Consider the following 22,413-nt stretch of genomic DNA (forward strand, 5'->3'; position numbering starts at 1 on the left):
GAATGAGTATGTATTATGTATCTCAGAACACACTTAGTAAAAATATTATATTATTAACAATATCAGTCCATGGAAAAAGCATGTATTAAAATAATATGCTTACATCGAAAATCACAATTATTTGAAATATACAAAGGTGCATGCATTAAATATATTAAAAAATATTTTTTCTTTTATCTGAATTGATTTCTGATTATTAAAATTTAAAAATTAACATTATCAATAATCGCAATTTGTAGTATTATATGTTTCATTATTTATATGAAACAAAATATAATAAAACGTAATATAATACACTAAGCTAATAATTGACATTTTAAAATAGTTCATAGTTTGATTTGTATTTATTTACCTATGCAATCAACTCTTTACTATAAGTTTACATAGGTATAACGTAAATACAACTCGCATACTTCAGGCGTTATAGTACTTATATAATATACGGTCTAATAACTAATTCCAATTTCTCACAATCATTTGAATATTGCATCTTGCAGTTATTTTGTTACCTACAGTTTGTTCAAGATCTCGGTTAGTTTATTAAATTATCATTAGGTACCCAGCAATGCGCGTGTTACATGCATCTATATTATTTAGATGCCTATATACACTATTGGATTAATTATTCAACGACTGATGGTTTTAAACTTAAATGTGTAGGGTTTATATTTTTTTAAACGAAAGCGATTTGCCCACTGTGTACACTAATAATAATATCGTAATAATACAATAATAGGTAGGTATACGCCCGACGTATTTTATGGGTCTAAACAGCGGATAAAACAATAATGACGATGATGAAAATATTAATAATAGGTACGCGGATGATAATTCTATCGATTGCGCGTTGGAAAAACACAAAACAATATCGCAATGGGCCGTTGTACGCGGATATTTTATATTATATTATTATAAATAATAATAATAATATCGTATAATATCATATTATTATTATTGTCGGGAAACGAGTAAAATACTAAATTGTTTTTCTTAAACGGTGTAGCTGACGGCCGGCAGAGGTCGACACGGTACGGTCGCGCGCCCAGGCGGCGGCGGCGAACGATGTAAAAACCGGCTCAGCCGGCGGCCCCACCACGTCCGCGTGTAGCGCGCGTCGGACGGCTCAGCATTCGGCCGGTGGCTTTCTGCGCGTGTTGTGTGTTTTTGTGTGTGCGCTCCGTATCAATTCGTCCGCGAGCATAATATTAATATACCATCTCAAAATATTTTTACAATACGACGAATCGGCTTAAAATTTCGGATTTCTCGTAAAACGTTTCGCGACGTGCCGACGACTAATTTAATAACAATTACCTACTCGAAATCGTTTTAGTGGCGTCGTTTTTTCTCTTTTTTTTTTTTTTTTTGTGAGACTTCTCGCGGATGTGTGCGACCGTTGATACTCGATTAATCGGTTATTTATTACTACATTCAGCCACGATGATGTGGTGGTGTTGATCACATCTCGTTCGGACTACGAATAACTACGGCAGCAGAACCGCAGCCATGAGGATTCTCCTGTGCGTTTTCGTCGTCTACTTATCAGGTTGGTGATTTTTATTCAATATTAATAATAATCATTTGTCGTGCAGTCCTGCATTGAAAAAAAATAATAATAATAATTACAATAATGTAGTCCGTAAACGGTCGACCCAACGGCCCCGCGGGGTTGTTTTCCCACCAAATTTATCGTGATCGTCTAAAGCTCGGTAAATCCTATGTGCGCGCGTGTGTAGGTAAAAAACATACATTCGACCGACAACGATAAATTTCGTTTTATGTGGCAAAACCCCTCATGGTACGTGTGTGTGCCGTTCTTAAATTTGGAATCCACGTTTTTTTTTTTCACTTGAATTAAATATTATACTACGGCACAGCGCAACAATCCGGACAACGCGACGGCGGGAAAAAAAACAGATCGGACACCGCTGTGCCATTATGGATAGTAGTTGTAGCATACGACGTTCGAAAAACGATCGGCTCCCGCCGATACATATAAATATTTTTTCCGATCTATCCAACCGTTTTCTACACAATCTCAAATATTTCATAATATGTATTATTATATTTTCCGTTTCGTTGGTAGGTACTTTTTTTATTATTTTAAATATTTAAGTGTTATAAAAACCATGCGATATTAATACATAATATTATTTTATTTGTATATTTTTTTTTTGATTTTCGAATACTAATAGTGATTGATAAGTTATGAAAAAACCTGAAGATTTAATGCTTATTCAATAAAAACAATAAAAATATTATTTTTTATTATTTATTATTACATTTTTTTTATGCGTCTTTTGAGACGAAACTCATTAAACGAAGACTATATTTATCTGTACTCTGGTTTGGATAAATAAAAACAATGCCTTGCAATCGCGATTAACGTTTTTATGGACTTTTTTTCTTTATTATTTTTATATTTTTTACAGTATATCTAAAAACAAATTTTTTTTTAAGTTTATTTTTCGAAACAAAAATAGTAGGTATAAGTATACTTTTTAAATATAAAATGTGTTACATCCCATGTTCCTAAAAATATAGTAATAATATTGTGGGTATTGTATAGGTAAATATATTTTTGGACTGTTATGATTTGAATTGTAGTTGCAGAAATTCGTGGTGTAATGTTGTTGAATTTTTAATGAGTTTGGAAACCGATTTTCCGCTTGTCATAGAAACACAACTGTTTCTTACTGATTGTACACATTTTGCCCGTCCTTCGTATTTTTTCATCTTAGGTACTGTATTTTCTTTCAATATTCGTCCGACTATTATTATTAGTGTATTCATGCAATGTTTGGCGTATACCGTTGAAATCTCGGACGTCCAAATCGGATGCATTCAAACGAGATCTACAAAACTGATAGTCTAAATAAATGTATTGTTGAGAACCACTGTAGGGACTAAGGGATAAGGTTATCCAGTTTTTACAATGATGGGGATGTGAAAATGCTCAGGTAAAACGCGTGTAGTATGTAGTATAACTCTGAATGTGCAACATACTATTGACAGGCCCGTGTGTACCCCCTGTGTGTATTGTGTCTGAACGACCGAAGGTCTTTTAGTGTAAACTAATATTTCGATATTTTTTTTCACTCACCTTTCTTTACTCATGATAATACTGTATATTTGTATGCGTATATTTAAAATAGCTTGGTTTCTATAGTGCGCATATGTATATTGTATATAAAATCTGGAGGGGAAGAATTTCCAAAAAAAAAATATAATATGTCTAAACGTAAAGTAATTATTAATTAAGTATACTCATATGTATCGTAATTTGTTAATAATAAATCGTCAATGTTTGGACTTGACCCAAGACGTCAGCGTAACCGTTTAAAGGATTTGATGTATTCATGCGTAAATGCGAACTCGAATCGCAGTCACGTTCTGGTGGTTAAAAAACTTTAATATTTTTTCTTTAAAACGTCGCGAAGCCGACAAAATTAGCGAAAATATTGTTTACCTCTAGGGTGGTCTGTGCAGTGACCTCAGACTCGATTTTGTACGCTTTTAAATTAACACAAAATCATAATATTGTATAGTGTTTTTTCTTTAATTTTTACCTTTTAGGGAGAATCCTTGCAAATAGTTTAATCATTATTATACGTTATTATTTTTTCAATTTCTTATAATAGTTTAATAATTTTCTGCTGGTTATTTTTTTGATGTAACCATATGTGATAAAAATGAATTTGCTTTGCGTCGGTAAATACTTATTAACACTGTGTTGAAGAAGTAGTGTATAGTATTATAGTGGATCTATATCTCATACACATTCTAAATACTATTATTCACAAAGAATATTATATTAATGGATTAAATGTTAAATATATTAAACATTTTGCTTAAAAACATACTTTAATATGCACCTTAACCCGCCTTAACCTAATAACCTTTTCATTAGATAGACATTTCTTTAAAATCGTTATTAATCCAAATGTTTTAGGTTTGGTTAAAAATTAAAATAAGTAAAATAATTTAACTTTGCATTTGAAAATACAATCAACTAAACTATATTAAGTAATAATATACTTTGGGATGGTTATACCTCGGGTTATGCAATATTATAACATCTATAACCCATTCTCTAGGTATAAAAGTTAATAAATATTATTGTATTAAATAATACTTTTTAAATAAGTTAACGTGGTCATCTTTTTTAATTTTGTTTTCTCGGAAATACCAAGCTAATTTAAATGTATTACAATTTACACGACCTACAGGTTTTTTGTAATAACATGAGATTACTATGTAGCGTGGTGACACATAGGTTTTTTATTTCTTCAGTATGTTTTAGTCACCTTGTTTTTTTATTATATTAGAAAAAGCACTTAATCCATACCTAGTGGAATCTGTTCGGTACTGGATACTTTCTCTCCAGCCGGTATTTCTTATGAATCGTCATCTTTCTTCGAAATAATAAACGAATCGATTACTTACATATTATTCAGTTCAAACATAGAATTATTTGTTTAGATTATCTAAAATGACGGGAACACAAGGCTCATAAACCACAGTGCATCATTGGCTGTATTTCAACGATTTTTTTTTTTTTTTGATTTTTTTTTTATCCTATATTAACGGCAATACTGTCTAAATCATTTCAGTTTATTGCATAATAAACGATTCTTCTTTCGCACAGTTGTGCTTAAATGCCGCCAGTGTTCTGTTTTTTTCTCTCTATAATTCTGTTTTCAGACATCTTAATTATTGTCGCCACATGACGGCCGTTTATATATTTTCGCTGGTTGCACAACGTTCGGTATTGTTCTTGGGCCCCCATGGTGGCGGCGCTCTATTTCTTTCACCTAGGGTACAGAAAATGGATCGTTTACTACCCGCAATGAAATATTTCGATGCGGTGATCTATTATCCTATATTATTTAATCTAAAATACTCCACTAATATATCATGGCCTAATAAACTAATAATACAATCCATTTTCAAACCTATTTTTTTCTTTTGTATTAATTATGTTGAAACTGACTAACTTAATAGAGTTGGAGAAAACTATGGGTAGAATAAATAATAATACGTATAATGTTTCAAAAAGTAATTATTTATTAAAAAAATATTTTTGGTACAGAAATTTATTTCTTGTACCTAATTGGTATTATTTGTTTACCTACCTCAATTACTATGATTCGTTGTTAATTTTATTTGTATGGTCGATTACCTATGTCTATAATTGTCTATTGTTTATTGTCAATTATTGTCAACATCAGATAAGATCGGTCTTATTGTTATGAATTATGATATATGACTTTTTGTGAAAGTATTACGATTATTGTCGCAAGACACTTAAATCTACAATGAAAATAACCTCACGTTATATATTTTACGACAATTTTGGAGTATTATAACATTTTTTGAGGTGTATATATATAATCTCTAAATGGCAATTGGCCTAAATCGTTTTCACACATGTTATGAAGAAATTGTATTGGTATTAGGTTATTCTACAATAGTATATTGCTATATAAACTCCATTATTTGTGATGTTATTTACATACTTTATTATGTTTTTATATTTCTCAATCGTTTTAAGACAATGTATTCATGTACCTACACCTATTTGGAATTCGTGGAATGTGTAGTAATAACCAGGGCCGTTACATAATATACTATAAACATAATATTATTCTTCAAATTGCTCTTTTGATATTTTAATATTTAAAAATTTGAAATGAAATAAATTAATATCAAGGTTTATTATATACAATTCTGATGAGATAAAAACCGGTTGCAAGTTTCATTTAAATATTATCTTCCCCAGCTACCGTTTGAGGTCGATGGGGTTGAAATGCGTGTAAATATTCAATTTTTCAAGCGATAAATCATACAGTCGGGTTCTACAGTACTCTCTTCTGTGTACAAGACAAAGAGGTGCCCCATCCATCGTAATATACTGTCGGCACTAATGTCGAATCTCATTACCATCGAATAAATTTTCGGACCATAACACTAAACTACGCAACGTTATTGCTATGATATTTTATCCCGACACATGTCTGTAAATGCGTGTAAGCCGTGGGCGTAGTATAGTGTAGGTATAATATTTTTAGTTTTTTGTCGTGTTTTTTATTATTATTTTTATTTATATATTGTAATAAATGTTGCTGAGAAACTGGTTTTACACGATATCGGAACCAGTTTTAATATAGCGAACACCACACGCATATACGTGGGCCGTTGCAGCAGCAGCAAACTTATGATCGATAAGGCGCCGGTCGCAAGACAATTTTTATAACTCCTTCCTCTCGGTTAATATATTTCCTATGCTAATGACATTAATTTGCGTCTTGCTGTTTATTATTTTTATTCTAATCGAAGATGAGCAAACTTTATCGTATGTTAAACGTAACTGTTGTTTTTTTTTTTTATACAACAAATATTATAATGTACTTACTTATATAATATTATATATATTATTAAGTACTAAAATACTATTGTTAATATATAGAAGCAACTCATTTTTTGCATAAAAAAAATATATATACCTAGGTATGTATAATATTATGTTATCGTTAAAATCACCAACTATCTAATAATAAATTAAATAGTACTTAAAATATGTTAATATTATAAATAAATCATATTAACGATGAGCACCTCACACAGTTGAGGAAACAAAATATATTTTTTTTGGTATTATTATTATTGCGCACACCTCGCTGTGTTTCTGACCAATTTTTCATTATTTAGATTATTATTATTATTATTATTATTAGTTGACCAGAATGATATAAGCGGGTGCGCACGATTTTTTTAAATGTCAAAGTTGTGCAATCGCAGCAACAGATACAACAACTACTTCTGTGGTCGTCTGCGGTGTATTTGTATTTTGAAAGCGTTGGTCGAACGCGAACGCGCGCGCGTGTGTATATTCTTCGACAACCGCGGCGGCGAAGGCACACGACTTGTCGTGACTGGGAAACAATGGACAGTGGCAGTACGTTGCGGTCCACCCAGTCGTCGCCGGCGACTGCGGACGACTAGTTCGCGTCCATTAACCGTCATCGTAGTTGGTTAGTCTCTTAGAGTGTATACACCACGATTAAAAACACAGTGGCAAAGAGAGGAAAGATATAATAATAATAGGAGTACGAAGAATGAAAAGAAAAAAATCGAAATAATAATGGTTTTGTTCGTGCCACGAGCCGACCCAATGCGTGACTGGCGACAATATTGACGTAGACTTAAGTAATAAAATACTCTGAAAAAAGGTGCTAATTGAGATTTGCACGTTATATAAGGGGTCTCTCGTAGACGAAATTTTTCTGTTCAAAAAACAGTTATCAAAAAAAAAAAAAAAAAATGCTTATGGATAACACAAATGGTAACACGTGTAATTTTTTTTTACCTAAGTGAAATACTCTATCTGCAAAGTGTACTGTGTAGCAGGACGTAGATATAGATAAGATTATATTTTTCGGTATAATCCCTCAAATATCTCACTACAAGAACCTGGCAAGTTGTCAAAAAATATATTATATATACTAATATTAATATTACATCAAATATATACTATTAAATAGTATTATTCGTATATACAGTTTGACCGAAAAACTCGTTTTTCTCTTGCAATCATCCGGAGTGTTACATTATTATCTTAAATTATTACAATTGGCCGAAGCGAGTGACAAATTCTGATATGATTAGAACATTTTATCGTCCAAGAATAATTCCAACTTTTTTTCTTTTTTAATATCTATATTCTATATAGGTAGGTATATATGTTTATTGTTTAATTTTTATACAAATTATGTTGACGAAATAAACGGTTAGACTTAAATATGCAACTATAACTAATATAATATCCTAACTTAGTATGGACAATATAATACGTTAAATGCATATTATACATCTGATACAAATAATGTAATTAAAAATTATGGAAACTGGACGAAAAGTGTGTTGACATGTTTATCCGTCTCGGGATTTTCGGATTTTTTAAAATTATTTTCCCCCTTAGTGTCACTAATACACCACCACCACTTTCTTTCTCGTTTACTATGCCCTTTTAGAATATTCAATTTCAACTGTTTTGGCTCTCGGGGTCGGTACTGCAAATCCTGCGGGGCCGTAATAATACGTATGTGACACATATACACACAACGCATATACAAAAACGGCGGCCATCTGCCAGATTGCTTTTTAATGTCGGCCCTGCAGCGATTCTCTGGGATATTTTCCTCAACCACTCCTATTTGAAACCCGCGTGTAAAGGAAAAAGACCGTTTTATCGGACATTTTCCTGTAAAATTAAATATTATTATTCTACGAATATGCAGTATTACCTCGTGGCTCGTGCATTATATTTTGACTCTGGTTTCAGCTGTCATTGAACTAATGTAATTGTGAATTCATGCCATCAACTTTCGTGTTGTTTTATTTACTCGATGATAATATTCAGTTATTTATTCTCGAAAAACTACCTAATATGCATACACCTTATTAGGTACCTTAGATTATTTATCAAATTATTAATGTAATAGTTATATAATTGATTGCGATTTATAGGTATTAAATAATATATATAAAATATTCATAATATAAAATATAATGACTACTACAACCAATATAAATAGCTATAAATGATTAAATATATGTAATTTGAATGTTAAATGTCACTATTATATTTATTTTATTCATAAATCCTATTTTTAAGAGACAATTTTATTTTCAATATATTTCGTGATTAATAATCTTTGTTTTTACTTAATAAGTATTTATAAAATCAAAAATGTATATTAATGTGTAGATGTTAAATAGGTCATTACTTAAAATGTGTATATTAAATAAGAAAAATATACTCCTCATTATATTTAGCTATTAACGAAATATATGTTTATTATATTTTTATATTCAATAGAAGGGTTGACAGATGTATTGTTTGAGGCATCGATTTATCATACAACATTTTATAATAATCTATTCCTTTTATGACTACGATGATTGTTTCTTGACTTTTTTTATGTGTTTTAACGTTTGTGAAACAATCGCTTTTTTTATTAAAAAAAAATTGTTTGTTGTGTACTTAGACTGAAATATAGGTACTATATAAAACCGGTTCTGACCAGATATGTTCTTTGTGCAGCCCACACTATTGTTTATGTGTAACACCACCGTAAGTCTGATTAACATTTTTTTTACCCCAGACTCTACAGTAGGCGTCTAGCGATCCAGTTTAATCACGTGTAACCAATACGAGGACGAATTAAACCAATGTTCTTTGCCCATACCTTTATTAATTATTAGATGCATCTGGTGAATAACATGTTTATAATTGGAAAATTAAAAAAATATATTAATTAACTTTTATACCGACCTACAAAAATTGCATCATATTTTTATTTACTTATGTCTTATATATTTATTTTTTTTATTGATATGTATTATTCTTTGTGAATTAATGTTGACCACTAGAATTTTAGCATTATAATATATAGATGAGATTATTCTGTACAGTAGTCAAACTATATATTATATGATACAGTATTCAGTAATCCCAATCTAGAACAATATTTTAGCTATTAAATAGTTATATTAATCTGAATGTTGTAAATTTATACTTTTAATTCAAAAAAGATTCGAATATAGGATATACATATTATAGACTGCAGATCTATTAAGCATATTACACGTAATGTTTAGCATTTAACCATCCAAAAACACACTAATAAAAAATATGAATGGTTTTTTTAGTATTTTTCTCGCTTTAACCTAGTTGTTTTTTTACCTGGTTCATTAATAAGCATTCAACTTGGGGATTTGGGAATGTAACGGATTAATTTATACAAAAAAAAAAAACCAACAGGAGTGTAAAATAAAAAAAATCGCAATAACTTAGTCCCTTAGTAATTTATTAGTTTGAATCTTTCGGTCGTTAGCAGTGCTTTGTCAAAAAACTAGGCTCTACCCCCTGAGAAATGAGTTAGGAGAGTTGTTTCGTTGCAAATAGGTAAAAATAAAGTAAACAAGTACATTAAAAAAGTCGTTATCAACTTTTATTAATAGTGTTATTTCATGAATTTTAAATGGTATCACAATAACTACGGAATATAATTCAAGAATTATAAATAATCATGCAAAGTTAAATACACACACACACGCACATATATATATGTTATGAGTTTATGATATTATTATATATATATATTATATATATATTAATCTTTCAATATTTTATTATTTAACTGGAAATAGCTTCATACTATAAGACGTAATTATTATCAATATATAATACACGTACATTACATTTTCGAGATTAGCATTATAATTATAGTATTCTGTGGACACCCCAGGACGTTGACCTAACTACAACAGCAACCAAGTTTACGGCCACTGTTAATCTCTTTTTATACATATATATGTATATGTATATTATACGCGTGTGTATGGCGTGCGCTTGATGCAACAGAAGTAGTTGATATAGAAAGAGAGGAATAATTCGATACCCGGTTTTGAGGTTATAAAACAGAAGTGGTTGCTGCCGTACTCTACGGACACGAGTGAACAAGAGACTCGGTGAAAGAGTGCGAGAAAGAAAAAAATAGAAACCAGTGAAACGAGTTAGCACTGGAGCCGGCTCGCGTCGTCTGTATATAATATCATGTCTTGAGGCTACCCAGACCGCTATACCGAGACCTATCCTATTGACTTTGACCCGCGGTCATGTGTTACTTTTAAAACATACGTAGATCCGGCTATATGCATTAATTGAGGTTTACGAGCCTACAGATACAATATTTTGGTCAGTTTTATCGAAAAAAAATATTTTTATACAGAACAATAAAAAAAATATGTGATATACCTCTTTTATCAATATATCATACCATGAAAAACTATTGAGTCATTAAAAATAAACTAAAATTCTTTATTATTATGATTTTATTTAAATTAATAAAATATTAGTAAATTCTGCTATCAATTTTAAATAATTTTGAACTTTAACTGAAGACCATTTTTTAACTACATTATTTTGTAGTAAGATGTTTAGCAAAGAAGTTCTAAGTAACTTCTACATTTTAGACGGATGAGATAACTCAACTTTTGGTGTTAATTAGCGAAGGAAGATATTTTGTCTTAGTTAGTATACGTAATATGAGATATATATATATACATTTTAAGTTTTAACCACAAATTTAAGATTATAGTTACTTATCTATTAATATTTTGAAAAACGTCTTCACATTATATTATAGGTACCTACCGCAATATATTGTTATAAAAAAAGTATTGATAAAAATAACAGTTAATTAAAGATATATATTAATTTGTAAATAAAGCTTATTATTGTTTTTGAATTTACTTGTATAACTATCCATGATCTAGATAAGGTAACCAGTGACACTGTACATTTTTCGGACTATACATTTTGAGCAATAATAATTAAATTAGACACAAGAGGTTGCGAAAAAAAATATGCCACTAATAATAAACTTAAATGGAGATTCGTATACAAAAAAAAATTATTTCTTACAAAATTACATGTTAAAAGAGTCACGTTCGCATATAATTATTTGTGCGCCCTGGAATACCGTTATAAATGGTTGTAATATATGGCGAGCAGCCTCCGATGCCGATAAATCTAAACACGCGTCATTTTTACATGTTTATAAACAAATTGCTATTGTTAAGCACGTATACTTTCTATTCTTAACTTATACGTATATGCCTTATCAATTGGAAAGTTTGAGTTTTGAAAAATGCAGTTCGAGGTGAAAGTAAGTGGTTTGAAAATTAAGATTGATGTACACCCTAAAACTTACAAGTTGTTTCTTAATTTATGTTTAAAATATTAAATATGACACTTGGTATCCTGGAGTGTTGGTTGATTAGGTATATAATGATCTCACGTTGATACTCATACACATTATGCAGAATGCAGGCTTAAAGAAATTCACGTTAATCGCATACTAAATATATTATCTAATTGTCTATTGTTTGTTTTGTTGCAGGTATGTTTTGTTATCACGTATGAATATATGGTTTTTTGGTTACCCACTAAAATTATAATGGCAAAAAAGTGAGTACTAAATAAATTACTAGGTTTCCCTTTAATCTGGTTTTGTGGTCATATAACAGAGTTTGTATGACCGTTTTCTATGAAACTCGGACAACTAGCAATATGCTTATTTTTATATTAAACTTATTTTTTATAATTGAATATATTAGGGTTGTCAACATTTAACAACTACAGTATTTATAGCTACTATATACATTATACACATACACATAATTTATTCAGGTTAATAATTTATTTTAAATTATTAACTCTTAAGTGAAAAACAAAAGTATTCGTTATTTGGGAAAAAAGTGACTATTCATAAAATAGCACATTATCGTACTCTTTACTAAATCGGGTTTAATAATGATTGTCCAACAATAAGTATAGTAATAGGTATAAAAGTATAATATAAGCTTATATAACATTTATATATATTTAAATTATTGATATTTATTATTGGGTATTATATTGATCAACTATATTTTATACGGGGGTTTTTTTTTACCTAACATTTGTAATTTTTAATTTAATTTGTAACTGTGAGACATTTCTTATATTTACAAAAAGTAATTTATGTTCTTACTTATGTATATTATCTATTATTACTAATTTAATTATTCTACAACGATCACGATGATGTAACTATCGTGATTTTGTTCATGTAATAATAGACTATATTCCCGTTGAATGTTTGTATAGATACTAAATTGTATTTTATTTATTATTTATTATTATTTGTATCATGTAAAAATTTAATTATGATGATGAAAGAGAAAATAGAAATATTTACGATTTTTTTCCCATTTAGAACAAAAGACACCCTCTGGCGCGTAAAAAAAATAGAGAATAATATCGATGGACGTCGTTATTCACGAGGGTACGATATTATAGGGATACACCGTGCCTTTTGCGATGGGCTGTGATAATGCCGTCAACAATTATGTTTTCCCACTCGATAAATAGCACTATTCATCACACAGTCCCTTATGGGAGTAAAATAACACAGGAATATATTATTTTTAACAACTAAAATATAATTTCGATAGCTCCGAAGTGTTATAGGTTGACTAAACATAACATTAATTTATTATATATATTATATTGTCGAAAATTGTTTTGTTAAATATTATTAAATCGATTTAAATTAATTGGCATTTACAATTTATAACGTTAATTTTAATTAATTATAAAGGTACATTTTCATGATCTCAAAATATTTTATACTCACAATGACTTATATAACTTAACTTATAATATTATTGGAAATTAACACACATTATTGGTACATAATTTGTTAATATAATTTAAACAAATTTAATTTTCATGGTATTTAAAATTTTAATAAAATAAATTATATTAAACCAGACTTTCCGTTTATTTTAATTCCTAATTATACGAGTTAATTTGATATAATTTTATAGCGCAAATACTTGTTTATTAAGATTAACAAAAGACTATTTCTTGATTTAATTAATATATATCAGATATCGTTGCTACCTATTGATATGTTATTGTTACTTTTAAAAATGTTTTTCCCTAGGCTGTAGCCTAAGTAGACTACGTGGTAATGCGCTGTCCTGATTATGACAACGTATTAAATTATTTTAAATTATTATCAACGAAACTTAATGTTTTACCAAGTACTATATTTAATTAAATTAAAATTAAAATATATAAATTTGTTTTTAGTCGTACTGTTAAGTTTGAAGCCTATAGCAAATATCTAACATAACAAACTGGACAAAAAATAACTTTTTAATGAAAACAAACATATTAGTGAAAACACATGTTTATTGGGTTGGTTTGTGTTTAATGAAATAAGTTTGAAGTATATAATTCAACTAATTGAAGAATAGTCCATACTTCTTTCTTACTATACTATACTATACTACTTTATACCAATCCAAATAAATGTTATACGTAGGTACTGTGGTTTTTATTTCAATCGTTCGTTGTATAGAAAACCATTCTGTTATTAGTGGTTTATATATTATTACTCCATAAACTATTAAATTGTCTTCTTTAAAGATTCGTTTTGATTTAAAATTGTTTCTTGTTTAACGATGAAATGTGTTGATTAACCTAAATATAATATATATATTTATATATATATGTACATATATGTGTATAATGTATATATACTTTTTTTTTTTGAAAACTTTCAAAAACCGACATATTTTAAAGCCAAAGTTATACTTTTATCCGCCTAAGATACAGTAACTTTTATTATTATATTAAAAAAAAGAACTTCAATTTTTTTTTCAAATACTGGTGATTTACAAGGTTATTTTCTACCTAATAATAAACTATTGTATTATTTTATAGTATATAGGTATTAGGTAGTATAATATTCTAATGATCTGTGGTCTTAATATTTATGTAAAAAAAACTATTGTGAACTGTGCCGTTATTTTTTTAATTGCAAACTGTACAAGTATAAATATGTAAAAAAAACTATAACAAATGTTTTACTGTTAAAATTAATATGAATCGCAGTAGCCAGTTGTAATTTTCTCATCGCATTTGTTTTTTATACCATCAAACAGTTGTTAAATGTAAGTAATGATTTTTGTTGTTTGAATAAAATTTAAAAAAAATCTGTTCTTATTTTTTATCCTGTCGGTCAGTAGGTAAAATAAAAAAACAATATTGGTCAGTGTAGCAACAAGTAGTGATATCAAATGACAATAGTCACTTATTCTACTCCCAACTCTAGTAATGTTCCGGTTACAATTTCATGGTATTTAATACTATTGACAGTAAAGGTTGTACGAAAAATAGGTAATGATACAAATAAAATATACGTATCAAAAATAACACTATAATTTTATAGTAGATGGATATATGATGTATTAGGTTTTGTTTATTCTATAGTTTTATTATATATGTATATTTTGTATTATCTTACTTGCTAAGTAATGAAACTTGGTATAATGTAGGTATATAATAATAACATGAAATAAATGTATCACTAACATTTAGCAGATAAAATTATTATGTATCACGTACTTACTTGAAATGTTTGACTCACGATTCTTTTTTCATTTTCCAAAATGCCTAAAGGCTATACTAAAATGGAGTTTTTGGTCTAATTTGATAGAAAATCTTATTACCCGAGTTCATCTGCTATAAACCGTAGTAGCGTTAGTTGTTGAGAGTAGGTACGTGTGACCCATTGGCATGTTGCAAATTACCACGATATTGTGCTAGTCCTTCTTTCAGAATAACCACGTAATTTAAAGGTGTATAAAACGTTTTATCACGTTCTTGGAATCGACAATATAATTTAACGTGTATTTCTAGGTCTTAATGATAATTTTAAAATCTAACATAATTTATTTAAAATAAAATAAACTGAGTACGATTAATAGCTTAATTTATAATTTACTTGTTTAATTGTGTTCAAAGGTAGTTTTGAAGCTTGTTCAGGTCATATTATATTAATACAAAGTATCAACTTTTAAGACTTACAGGTTACAGCTTAAATATCATAGATAACGAAAACTGTATATACTAATATTTATTAAATTAGATTTTTTTTTTTATAAAAGGTAAAAATATATTATTTCTTTTTATACTTAGCGCTTGCATAATGTTTAAAGTTCTATAAGTGTACAATAAATAAATTATAATTTTAATTTTAAGAATATACATGAACGAGAAGTTGAGTTTTAAGATCGACTCATATCCCTTTTTAAGATCCTAATTCCGGCAAGTGGTCTAAAGCTGTTTCGTTTTTTATTAATTAAAAATACTGTTCAAATTATGAGAATATTGTGTCTATTATATTATATTGATCACACATTCATAGCCCAACGTCTTTTCATCCTTCTCTAGGGTACACAGTCCTGTTATTTTATTATTTTTAAGGTCCTATGCGATTTGTCTCTATTATAGGAAACAAACATTTTGAAGCCATTTCAAAATACCTCTCTAAAAAGACCTATATTTTATAAGGCTATATTTATGGCTGTTTTGAATCAATTTGATAAACTATTAATAAATGCGTCTAATACTCAAAAATATTTTTTTGTTAAATTAATGTTATTTTTTTACCTTCTTATATCTAAAAGCAATTGATTGACTAAAATTAATTTACACATACAATTCAACTATAGGTATAATAGTTAACCCTACTTAACTGTAGGTATAAGTATACATTAACCTGCTAGTTGAATAATTTATAACGGCCACTACATCTATGTATATTATGGATATATCTATATATACTCGTTACTAGTATGTATTAATTGGTGGCTATTCCTCAGAGACTAACATTTCTCTGGCATTTTGTGCTCGAGGCGCGTTTTATTTTATTATTTTTTTTTTTTTTTTAACCCGTCCATAATACATCCGATTCTAAATTGTATATAAAATATATTCAAAAACAAGAAATAGTAAGAGAGGGAAAGGAAACAGATAAATGATAGTTGTGTGCTCTAACAGAGAGGAGGGGTGGATACTAATGGGCCAGCAAGACTTTAGATTACCATCGTCCGTTAATAATAATAATAATAATAATATGTAACATCGAGATGGAAAAGAAATAAACCGAGACGACAACGTGATAAAGAGGAGGGGAAGTAAAAAAAAGTTTAAAAAAACAGGTGCACATGTTACGAAGAAAAACTGGTTACTATCTTCGTTATACCTAGAAGCCACGAGTGCGTATATAATATTAACTACACAGGCATATCAATACGAGCGAGCGGTCATCCACTCCGTCCGCATGGCCTCCAGAAGCGTTTTAATTGTACTATGGCGGCGACTCGTTCGTTGTGTTTATATATTGTACAGACTGAGTATACCCCTTCCCTCACCCGACGTATGGCTCCCGGGTAATTTTACACGAGGGAAAAAATAGTAAAATAATAATAATAATTATTATAACGACTCTGGTGTTTGTATGTGATTTTGCTTGGCTATCTGATTATGATGGAAAAGAAAAAAATAATTATGGTCCGTCATTGTGCCGGCTGCAGAGGTTGGTGCAGTCTACCGTTGTTTATAGGTAAATACTGTATGAAGGTATAATAATAATAATAATAAAACGTCTCCGGGCTGTTGGGTGGAATACGACAGATATGCATAGGAATTTAATTAATTATTTACGTGGTCTTAGATTGGCTCGGAGGCTGTGGTTGAGGATTTGCATACTTACTGCACTGGTAGCTAGTCTATTGCTCTTGATTATAGGATGTTTAATATTTAAAACTTTTGAAGAATACATTCAAATATAGTATAATAAAACAACATTTTAAACATTTTTAAAATGTGATTATGGTACACGTAATACTTGTTTATGCTTTTAAAACTTAAATATTGGTACTAAATAATGTTTTTTTAACACAATATTAAATTCTTAAAAAAAAAACAAATTAAATCATAAAAAATTTAATATTTTCTTATTGATCGATTTTTTTTTTTTGAATAGATTTTAAAAAGATTTATCACTAGTATTGTTATATAAATTTTTGCAAAATATTCAATGCATACCGTTGTATAATACTTTTATAGTGGTCATCTGACTGTCGTCGAGAAATGTATCCCGCTGACAGCCTGCTGTCATAACTTATTATAATATAGTACCATAACACATGTCGTGTACGTTTCCTTTTTGGTATTTTTCATAGCATAATCATATTATTATTATCATAGTTATACCTTCTTATATACTTAAACAGCACATGAGAAATGTGTACCCATCATAGAACCTGACGCGCTGTCGTAAGGGCATTTGGTTGTAAATGGTAATACAATAATAAATGTCTACTGGTCATCTGATTCTTTTTGCGTGTAAATGATACCATGAGTAGAAAGCCTCGGAAAATATGTACACAACAGTGGCAACTATTATGTACGTATATTATACATTATTGCATTTTTCTCTTTCAGTAGGAGTACTGCTTTATGTTGGTAAAAAAAACCACAATTTGTGGTCATGTATCTATATAGGTAGTTGTTTCTAACGTTATATTCAAACAAACCACGTTGAAAGATGTATCGTATATACATATAGAATACATGTTACTATATTATAATGTTTTATTATGCACCTTAGAATTATATTGATAGAAAAATAAGAAAGAGGTTAGACTTCCATAGTAAATTTATATATAAATGATTTTATATCAGTACATTGGTTAATTTAAACATTGAACAAATAATTTATTCACTTTATTGTACTTTTTTGAATTTAAATGTGTAATTTTTATGAACAAAAGTCATAAATACATATATTTAAAAATTATTTTATATAAACTGTAAAAGAAAAAATCTATAAGTCTATAAGTACTTATGTTAAGTTATATTTATTTCGTCTTATCATATTGACTGTAACTTAAATACTGTGACGTACGTCATGTTATCATTTCACGTCGTCTCATAGAATAATTTAAAGAACTCTCTTAATATAGTAAAAAAATATTAAATTACAATATTTTTCAAGTACAATCTTGAACCATTTTTTGTTAAATGTTATGTATGTGGACATTCCGTAAAAGTTCTAACTAATATTAAGTTATAAGATATATAAATTATTTTCTTTAATTCAATAATAATGTGTTGTTTCTCTTATAAGTAGTTTTTGCGAACATTCTATAGTTGTTAGAGACTAGAGCTGTGTAAATGGTATTAATATTTTTGTATAGGTACCTGTAAATATTAAATACTTATTTATATGAACGATTATAATTATAGAGTTGGTTAATGCTAAGAATTTTGAGATAATATATGTGAAACTACTAGTGGAAAATCGTTTTGGATTTTCTTTATTGGCAACTACTTTCAATTAGCTCGCTCACGTTCGTTTCAGGAATCAATGGCCTGAAATGGCGATTAATTTTCTCGAGGGAACGTGAAAATATTCAAGATAGTAAATAAAAAAATTAGAAGAATAAAATAACATTACTTCACACGAAGAGTGTATGAAGCTTATAAAAATGTAGATCGACCAAGAACTAAACATAGTAAAATAGTGAGAGAGATGAGGAGAACAGACACGCGGGCACGTTATAACCGAGACGAATTGTATTTGCTCACGGACTTGCTCGTTCAATTGGATTTTGTTTATGTTTATAAACTATTTTTTTTTGTTCATTATTATTCTAAAGCGTTCATTTTTTATAGTACATCAACAATAGATTCATCTCTTTTTTCAAACTCTGTACGCGTTATTATCGCGTTAAAAAGATCGAAGCCAATTTATAAAACAAATTGTTCTGACAGCCACCGTCCATTATTTATATGTGTATGTACTCGCACTGCAGATCACTTGAAATATTCAATTATCCCATGAATGTGTTCACGACGTTATTTTTATACTTTTAAACCGCATAAATTGAATTATTTTCCGCTCGCCACTGGATTTTGGCACACGCAAGTTCTTTTATGTGCTTATGTGAAATACTTGAGTTATCTCACGTGGTTATAACTTATTTTAACATTTTATGTAATTTTAATTTTTATAATATTAAATAAAATTATTTGAAAACTTTAAAAATGCATGCACATTATGCAATAAATAATTTAAATATTATATAAAGCATAAAGGAACTGTACATGGAAGATTCGTACGTGTTTTGAATTGTTCTTTTAACTAAACACACGTCCTTGGTAAATCATTCAATTGTATATTTTTTCTATCGCTTACACGTATATACGTATAAGGGATTGTCTTGTTTACCGTCATGTTGAAATGGCAATCCCAAGAGAATGCTGCAAAATGGGGATGAAAAACAACTGTCATAATATCCTGGGGAAAAATAAAACTTGATCGGGAGTTTTATAATAAATACCTATATATAAATGGGCGTGTATCCAATTGGATGAGCTACAAAATTATACGGATAAGCTTAGGCCGGTACTGTTTATAGGGAAAGTCATCAAAACACTTACCTTATACGCTTGTGGGGATAAAAAAAAATCGAAGTTTTTTAATGCTTTTTGCAATGTGGCTTAGTAAACTTTTTATTGTGGTCAATTCACGATAGCGATAGCATTAAACTTGCGACTTTGTATAATATGATTTATTAGTTCATTGGCGTGTGTGTCGATTGCAAAAAATTACAATATTTCTCATGTATATATAGTTATTAGCCACAAAGAATTGAACATGAAAATCAACAACTATATATCCATACCACGGTAAATATTTTTATCTGATAAAGAAAATGGGCGTATATACCGACAGACTGGTCGTGTTGTGGTGGTAGTCGTTGGTGCAGAGGTTATTTGGTGATTAAAAAATGGGACTTCATTAAAATTCAGATAATTATTATTACTGGGTTGAAAAAAAATAATAAAAAACCAACGACCAGTCATGCAAACTCTTGACCATTTTTAATGGTTCCGTGCAAAATGATCGACTTTTAAAAGGTTTTCTGTGTGTGTGTATATACTGTATAGTATGTATGGCTTTTTATAGCTAATTGTTTTAATGTTTTTCTTGTAATCGCCCAACTAATAAAAAAAAAAAAAAAAAAAAAAAATAGAAATACACATAATAAAAAAAGTCGATTCCAAAGCTCGTTCTTTCTTGTTATAGTTATTATTTACGGTCACGCTATCCTATTTGTTATTACCTTTTTTCACCCTTCATTCCGATAAGAAAACTGTAATTGATCATTGACATATTTGTTATTAAGATCACTCAAAAGCTAAGATGACCAAAATTAAATTTATTACGTGCAAACTCATCAATATATCATCATAATATGTGTATAATTCATGGAACAAAAACAATTATTTGTTTTTAATAACGATCAAATTTGAAATATGTATATTTCAAGTGCAATTAACTTGGTTTTACATAACTTTATTGTTTTAATATTCAAGTTTCCTTAATGAAACTAAGTGGCTTTAAAACTATTATTATTATTTAGTTAACTTCCGTTAGAAAATAGGTTGATAACGTTTGTTTAGTTTATAGCTTCAAGACTTCAAATATATATACCTATCGATTGTATAAGTCCGACAATCATGATCAAAATTCCAAATTAAATTTACAAAATGCTCAAAATTATTAATTTGTATTGAAACTTGAAATGATTTCTAAAAAAGTATAAGCTTTACGTTTTTAAACTAATAAAATGCAATAACTATTAATCAATGACAAATACCATATAGAATATAGGTAGGTAATGTATAATTAAAAACTTTTGATTATTATGTGTTCTATATTCTTCATTTATCTAAAAATTATTTATTTATATTTTTAACAGTAATGAAATCATTTATACAGTACCTACTGTCGTTAATAATTTTATTCAAAACTACACAGTAACATATTCAAATTTCAATATAAACATATTTTTTTTGTACTAATAATAAACATAAACAAAGATGAATCATACTATAGTTAATAGTTATACACTGAAATATCTATAATGGTTCTGCTTAACTGTTTCTCCGCATTCGACTTACTGTAAAGTGGTAAAGTGCATGCGTGCATCACTTTCAATTTCCTAATAATGTCAACTGTAGTTTTCGATATCACGAATTCTATGGATTTACACGACATTTTGTATGTGTTGACTGTGTGTGCACCTCAAGTACACGTTATAATATTATCCTTTCGCACAGTCCTACTAGTGGATAAGAGAAAGTTTTTCTTGTGAACTGGTCGACCCATTTCATAACTACTTTAGCTAGTTTTTTTTTCACCGCCGTATGTAATTAATTTGGACACACACGAGTTTATACTTTCCTCTAAAATTCTTTGTGATAAGTGATAACCAAATATTCTAAAAAATGAATTTATATATAAAAAAAAAAATTAAAAAATATTATGTATGAACAAATCATAAATTAAATGGCTTATAATTAAAGGATGTACCTATATCAAATTTTAACCGAGAGTCATCGAAGCATGCTCATTGCTCACTCAGTGAGATTACAAAGTTCATGTTTAATCTTGTATTTATCAGCTAACCTAGCTGTCCTGTATAAGCTATGTTTATACAATTATCTGGATATACAGTGACTCCACATTGTTGAACCTTTGTTTTGATGTATAAATTAAATTATTTTTCAATTTACTTTAAATTAATTATTTATATTTTTTATGTTTCAGGTATGTCACACTTACACCTAAATTAACAATAATCTATGTTATAAATGTGAGTATATATATATAATTCCGCATGTGAATACTTGATATAAACGTATGTAAAAATGTTTTATTAAATTTAATGTAACACAACAAAGTCTAATATAAAATAACCTTGTTATTATTATTATTATTTTTTTTTTTTTTGAAATATTTACTATTTTTTACCTTACAGTAGTATACAGAAAATGCATGGCTTAAAACTAATACAATAGGCATTGTTCCTAACTATACTTAATAAACATAATATCACGCATAATCTAGTTACCAGACTCAGTAATTAACT

At 28.7% G+C, this 22,413-nt stretch overlaps 1 protein-coding gene across 3 annotated transcripts in view; it reads left to right on the plus strand.

Annotated features, from left to right (window-relative positions):
- The first annotated feature begins 1,110 nt into the window (after positions 1–1,110).
- The window catches only part of LOC114127289 (hemicentin-2), a 50,467-nt gene continuing 29,164 nt past the window's right edge, over positions 1,111–22,413 (plus strand). For all 3 annotated transcript variants that reach the window (XM_027991481.2, XM_027991482.2, XM_027991483.2), the window contains exon 1: positions 1,111–1,546. In XM_027991481.2, the coding sequence (XP_027847282.1) occupies positions 1,507–1,546 (40 nt within the window). In that variant the 5' untranslated portion in view covers positions 1,111–1,506. The remainder of the gene's footprint in view (positions 1,547–22,413) is intronic.

The sequence above is a fragment of the Aphis gossypii genome, chromosome 2 (assembly GCF_020184175.1).
Source record: "Aphis gossypii isolate Hap1 chromosome 2, ASM2018417v2, whole genome shotgun sequence".
NCBI classification, from domain to species: Eukaryota; Metazoa; Arthropoda; class Insecta; order Hemiptera; family Aphididae; genus Aphis; species Aphis gossypii.